Here is a 7,025-nt window from a genome sequence, read left to right as displayed (position 1 = left end):
GTCCCTTCCGACCCTAGAAGCTATGAAACTATGAAACAAGACTTTGCCTAAATGCATTTTATTCCTGGAAACAGAAGTCTGAGCCAAATTCAAATCCACAGTAAATTGTAATGGGATATTATGGAAGAGGAGAGAGAGGGAGAGAAGAAACATAAAAAGAGAATAGTGCAAGTTGCATTCTTCTTCTATCAAAATTCAGCACAGTAAGTAGATAGACAGTAGTTCCTTAAAGTGACTAAAAACTATTTCTATATAAAAACCCCTCTTTTGCAATCTGCAGCCAAGTGTCAGCACTTGTCCTTCTCTACCACTCCTACCCACACCAAAAAAGCCCAGAAAGAAACAAAGCTTTAGCGACATTTATTATTACTTACATTTATTCCAAAGTGTTCAGTAGCTCCTCGCCCATGTTCTCCAAGGACTCCAAAGGAAAGGGTTTCCTCCAAAAAAATCCTCACTTTGTATTTATACTTCAATTTGATCTGGAGATTTATTCAATGGTGCAAAGGATACAAGACAGTCCAAGGTTACTGACAGAATTCGGGAAAGAGTAAAAACACAGTGTCCCCACAGAAGACTGACAATCATATGAAAGACCTTATAAATTGTCCTGAATATTTTAGGCACATTAAATGCACCAAGTACTCATAACATAACATACAGCTTAAGAAATAAAAGAAAATCAAAACCACTTACCAATTCTGGAAGAGGACAAATATCTCCAGTATTCATATATAATCCCTCCACCACTATAAACCTGCGAATTACACGGGCTTTACGAGGATTCTTAGGAAACAAAAACATGCAGTTTCAGTATATACAGATTGTTACTGACAACAGAAGTTTGTTTGGTTTTTTTAAGAAAAAAGATAATCACTCGTTTTGTGATAAATTTATATCTTACAAGTTAGCACTTAAGCTCTAGTAATACTGTTTAACTCATAGGTGGCTAATTTTCTTTGGTTTTAGTGTTTTTTTTAAAGTTCCTACATCCTGCATCAAATTTAAGTTTCTCTGCCACTAAGTAGCAAATCAGTGATTGCTGACAGTGAAATGGCAGTCCTAAGTGGAAGAAAATACGGGGCTGTATATTTCAAAATGAGATCTCTACAACACACCCAGTAGAAACGTTTAGAAAAAAAATCTTTATACTGTTCTCATTTATGGTTTTTCAGCATAAGGTTACAGTGGTTAGTTTCTCAATTTAACAGGATCTTGTTACTAAAGAGACCCTTTGTTCTGTATTGTTCTGAGTGCACATCTGCCTTCTTTCCTTTAAAAGAACCATAAAAATTGCATTAATTATCCATGTGCTTAAGCTGTAAGCAGGACTCTTTACAGTCTCAACTTATGCTTACAGATTTTTGTGTATGTAATAAAAATATCAAGGCAGAATTTTTAATCAGTGCAGCTTTTAATATTTCTAGTGCATTTAACTCTTTGGGTCCTTCCCTGGATTTTTTGATTCTTTTGTAGGACAACCTAATTACCTGTATTCAAGAAAAACTTTGCTTCTAAAATGGAACCTGAAAATACGGAGTTGACATATAACTGAAACAATTCTGTAACATGGACCTAAGATATTAATAAAGTACAAGGCTAGAAGGAACTATCGTTATCAGTCTGCCATCTAATGCAGGCTTTTTCAGTTTCATTTTAAAACTGCTGGCAATGGAAAAAACCACTACCACCTTTGTTAACATTCTTTCAATAGTTTATTATCCTTACCTAAAAATTCAGGCACTATTTTTAGCCTGAATCTCTCTAACTTCAACTTCCAGCCATTTAATGTCATCTTCTGGAACAAAGAATCCTCTATGTCATTTTAGCCACTAGAGCTGTGCAAATCTTCGGTCACTGATTTGATTTGGCAGCGATTTGGCCTGATTCGGTGACCAAATCCCTGAATCAAATCAGGAGCCACTTTAATCTCTCCAACTCGAATCGGAACCCTCCGAATCGATTCAGAGAGATTTGGAAAGACAATGATTCGGCAACTAGTGCCTCCTGGGTCTGGGAGGGCACCTGGGGTCCCCCTGTGGCCAATCATTGAGCTGGGGTTGGGGGGGGGGGGGGGGGGGCCCGGGGGGCCCCCCGGGGGCCATAATTGGGGGGGGGGTGGGGGGGGGGGGGGTGCAGCACGCTTGGTGGCGGACCCAAAAGTGGACTGGAGGTACTTGCAGTCCACTCTGGCCTTGCTGCCAAGCCTGTGCCCCCCCCACCCCATGCTCCTGTGGGATGCTCCATCTGCCTTACTATCACAGTGTTCACAAGCCATGCCTGGTACCTCAAGGTATGTAGAAAAAACATTTAAAGCTGTGTCTATGGCCAAAATCGCTGATTCTCTGAATCAACAACGAATCTTTAGATTCGGCCGAATTGAACTGGGGACAGTGATCCGAATGAACTAATCAAATCACTGTCCCCGATTTGGGCCAAATCTGAATCTAGATACAATATGGCCTGTTTCGCACACCCCTATCAGCCACCTATACAGGCAATTATAGACTCTGATTAAGTCAATCCTAACTGTTAATCATTCACATGGCTCTTTTCTGAATCTTCTCTGATTATCAACACCCATCTAAATGGTTGACACCATAACTAGACACAGTATTCCAGCAGTGATTGCCCCACTGTTAATACAGAGGTAACAGAACCCCTCTACATGTACTCAATATTTCCTTGTTTACATACAATGGTTGCATTAACACTTTTGACACCACACAGAGAGCTCATATACAAGTGATCTTTCAACATGATACTGTTTCACCCTGTTTCAATTCAAAGTCTCCTCTCCCGCAACCATGGTCTGGCATTCTCTGCTCCTAGATGTAACTTCACATTTGGTTGTGCTGAAAATGACTATTTGCTTGTGACTGGGTTACCAAGAAATCCAGATCACTATCACAAAATTTGAACAAATTGGAGAGAGTCCAGTGGAGGACCACAAAAATGCTTAGGGTGCTGGAGTACATGACTTGAGGAGAGGCTGAGGGAACTGGGCTTATTTAGTCTAGAGAAGAGAAGACTGAGAAGGGACTTAATAGCAGCCCTCAACTACCTGAAGGGTAGGCCCAAAGAGGATGGAGCTAAACTGTTCTCAGTGGTGGCAGATGACAGAACAAGGAGCAACGGTCTCAAGTTGCAGTAAGGGAAGTTTAGGTCAGATATTGGGAAAAACTCTCTCACTAGGAGGGTAGTAAAACACTGGAACAGGTTACCCTGAGAGGTAGAGGACAAAGGCTTGCCTGAGATCTAGTTGGGAATGGTACTGCTTTAAGCATGGGGTTGGAGTAGATGACCTCCTTAGGACCCTTCCAACCCTAATTTTCCTATAATTCAATGAAAGGAACTCTTTAGATCTCTCTCCCTTCCAACCCTAATTTTCTATGATTCTAAACAGTAGGGAAATCTCATCACCTCGGTGCAGACAGAAGTGCAGCTCCCCATGTAACTGAGAACACTTTGCAGGAAGAGTTCTGAATTGAGGGAGCTCATTCTAGGGGTTCCCCAGCCACCTGGTGGGGTGGGGGCTCCAATATACCCTCCCAACTTTCCAGAGGGGACTGAAAAAAACTCAAACTGAACTCCCTCTGCTTCCTTTCCTCCCTCCCATTCTGGACACAGCTCAAGCTTAGCCAGCAGTACAAACAGAAGTTACAAAAGACACTGTGTTTTGAAACGTCTTCATCTGACTCCTCATTCAACTGGCATTTTTTAAGCTGTTTGCAGTCATGCATTTATGTTTGTTCATGGCTATAAACTGAGATCTGTGGCCAGATCAGGGGAAAATTGTCACTTCTGTCTCCACCAGTTTTATCTTAATTATTTAATTATAAAAATAGTATTGGTCTCCAGTTTTAACACCAATTTAGAAACTAATCTACTTAATTGGCACAATCCCTTAAGTGGGATCAGTTATAAACACCTTTCTTTTAACATGTGTATAAGAGTACAAAACACTTTAGATTCCTAGTCCTTAGTGACCTCCCCTCTCCAACCTAATTCTCATCAGAGCAATTACAGTAAATGAACATGCAGCAGCCAAATCCATTTTAATTATATTAACAGTATTAAGAATTCAGTAGAGGTTTGTATAAGACAAATAATAAACAATGAGTATTGTATCCATTCAAATATACAACCCAGTTAAAATCAGCAAAAGACTACAAATGTTTCTTCAAACGAGTTTTACCTTTTGATCTTCAATCTCTTGTTCTTTCAGTAGACGCTCAAGGTCATCCATATCATTATGCTTAAATAGCTTGATGTTACTACGAGATGCCTGTAATCCTTTCTGAATAGCAAAGCAGGCAGCTTCATCGCTGTAAATACAGAAATGCTTGAAGTTTGTGTTTAGCTTGATAATTCTAAAGTACTCAAAATTGGTATGATACTAGTACAGACGAAGTTTGAAAAAATGTGAATTCTTGAAAGAGGGAAGTTGGTTAATACCCCTTTTAGACTGCTTTGCGTTTGAGCTTCCCTCTAGTCATACATGTAGTTAAATAAAATATATATTACACAGTGCTTTATTTGACAAAAAACTCATTTTTAAAGGCTCTTGGCCCTTTCTGGCTATATGGAGACATCTTTGTATTTTATTCATTAAATACAAAGTCCAGAGGTTGTCCAAAGCATGTACTGGTCTCTGGGGATCATATAGAATTATTTCCTAGTTTTTGAACTACACTGAACTGCTTATATATAATGGTACTTCCCTTGAGTCCAACCTTTTATAGATTTGCTATACAATAATACCCCTACAACAGTGGTCACCAGCTTTCACTGGCCCATAAGCAACAATACTGAGTAAATAATATGCTGAAGCAATATTTTGCTGCAATTCCCCCATCCATTTCAGTTTTAACTTTTTAATTTCCTGTGGCTGCAAGCAATGCTGGAGGCTGTCATGCTGCCTGTGAAACACGTGTTGAGGACTCCTGCCCTGTAATTACCCTTACACTCCTCGCTTTCCATCGGCCTTAGCAGCACATTTGCGCAGCACAGACAACAAATTGGAGAAATGTGAGGTAGACATGCTCACTAGTGTTGAGAACACTCAGAACCTCATTCCTTCTCTTTTATCCTACCTTTTAAGAACTGTCAGAATTCCAGGCATAAGCCATTTCTTGAGAGCTTGAAAAACATACGTAAATCTTTCCCCACTAAACGTTTTTAGAAAGGTAGCAGTTGCATATATTAAGAAAACTATTTAAAGTTCAAAATAGGTTCCTCTTTCTGCACATCCAATAATTAAACATTACAACAGCAATTTCATTTTCATATATCAAATCCCTAATTTGTGATACCAAGAACAGCATTTTGTGTTAGTGTGAAATGCTGTGTGGCACTGAAATGGAGACTGCTAGTGGAAAACAGCTAATAATACAACATATCCAGCTTCAAGATACTTCATTGACTCAGTGCAGTAAATGTTAATCCGCCTTCATTTAAAATACGAATCTGCAAACTACAACTTTTGTTAGAGAGCTAACCAAGTTGGCTGCTTGGACTAGAGAATACAGTTCTAACCACGTGTCTGCTACTGTGGTTTATGCCAGGGGTATATGTTCTCCCAGAAAATAATCTAACCTAAAGTATAGCTTATTTTCTTATTATAAAGTGGACTGCATTTCTCACTAGGAAAATTTTGAGAAGAGAGATCAGATCTGAGGCTTTTCTGTTTATCCAGCAGAACCTTTCTGTTAGCTTTGTGGTTGTATAAGCATTTTGTATGGTAGAAAAGACAAGGATTAGTATTTGTCAAAAAAACTCTTCAGCTATTATGCAGTTTTCTTCATTAACTTTGCAAAAAATATTTTTTAAGACACACTTATTACAAGTTTGTCAACTAGTTTTTATATTATGGCAATAATCGCTTGTCAGGTGGGAAACCACAGAGGCTGCAGCACAAGCTCATTATTTTTAGTATGAGCAAATACAATCACTTCCAAGCTTACATTTTCTTGACACCAATGTACTATGTTCTTAGAATGCCAGAACACAAAAAAAAATTAGGTCCTGGTTTCTTGCCTGGTATAGTTGTTTCATAACTATTAAGTTTCAAAGTTTCATAAAACATCACGCATCATGCAGGTCTTAACAGACAAAGCTTTTAAAAAAAAATTCTGCAGAGCATTTTTTTTAAGTTTGTCCTAATCAAGTAACATTTGAAAATAATTAGTCCTGGGGAGCAGACAACTGTGTTAAGTGGTTTTAAATCTTCTCTTAAAACAGTAATTCCAGTATTGACTGGGTCAATATTAGAGGGAAATGTTAGGACTGCTGTCCAATTCTTCAAGTTCCTGAGGATCAGATTTGGGTAGAATAAAGGATATTCATTTCTGCACAGTACAGATGCAAACCAGCATAACATTTCATGGCTACTTTGAAGTATATATTCCTCCTCCCCAATACATATACTTTATATGCAACTCCTATTCAGAACAATCATACCTCACAGCATGCAATATGCTGGGCTGATCTTAATATTTCTACAGGACTTGCAAGATAGAGCAAACATTATATACAAGTATTTTCATATTTTGTTACAAAACGTATTAGTGAACATCCAGTTCTATTCTGCTGATTATAAAGAAATGACAGTAATTATAACCATAAGTTTAAGAATGTCCCAAGTCTTGGTGACCTTTAATGAACAAGAGTAGTTTATTCTTATAAGAATACAGCTAAAACAGCTTTTGGTTTTTGTTTTGTTTTTTTATCCCCCCTGTCAATTCTTTCTGAAAGTTTCAATTGACTGATGTGAACGCACTTGCACAAGTGTCAAAGGGTACAATCTCAAAGGTACTGATTACAGTTATAGAAGGCGGCATGATTTGTCTTGCAAAATATTTTGATTTGTATAAGAAAGAAAAGGCTTATCTTGTAGATCTGGGCTAACAGAAAACTTATCTTGTGCTTGGCAAGAGGATTAGGTTTTATACGGGAATTAAAACAGACCTAGAATTGAGTCTTTTTTTTTTTTTTTTTTTTTTTTTTTTTTTTTTTTTTTTTTT

General features: G+C 38.1%; 1 protein-coding gene across 1 annotated transcript in view; it reads right to left on the bottom strand.

Annotated features, from left to right (window-relative positions):
* Positions 1-7,025, bottom strand: part of SPTLC1 (serine palmitoyltransferase long chain base subunit 1) — a 73,202-nt gene that overhangs the window by 29,765 nt on the left and 36,412 nt on the right. Inside the window, exons 7-9 of the mRNA XM_019517293.1 lie at positions 4,199-4,328; positions 697-786; positions 375-482 (exon numbers count right to left, since the gene is read on the bottom strand). Of these exons, the coding sequence (XP_019372838.1) occupies positions 375-482; positions 697-786; positions 4,199-4,328 (328 nt within the window). The remainder of the gene's footprint in view (positions 1-374; positions 483-696; positions 787-4,198; positions 4,329-7,025) is intronic.

The sequence above is a fragment of the Gavialis gangeticus genome, unplaced genomic scaffold (genome assembly GCF_001723915.1).
Source record: "Gavialis gangeticus isolate Ggan-Ray unplaced genomic scaffold, GavGan_comp1, whole genome shotgun sequence".
NCBI lineage: Eukaryota > Metazoa > Chordata > Crocodylia > Gavialidae > Gavialis > Gavialis gangeticus.
The sequence above is the reverse complement of the archived record's forward strand: the minus strand, read 5'-3'. Positions and strand labels throughout refer to the sequence as shown.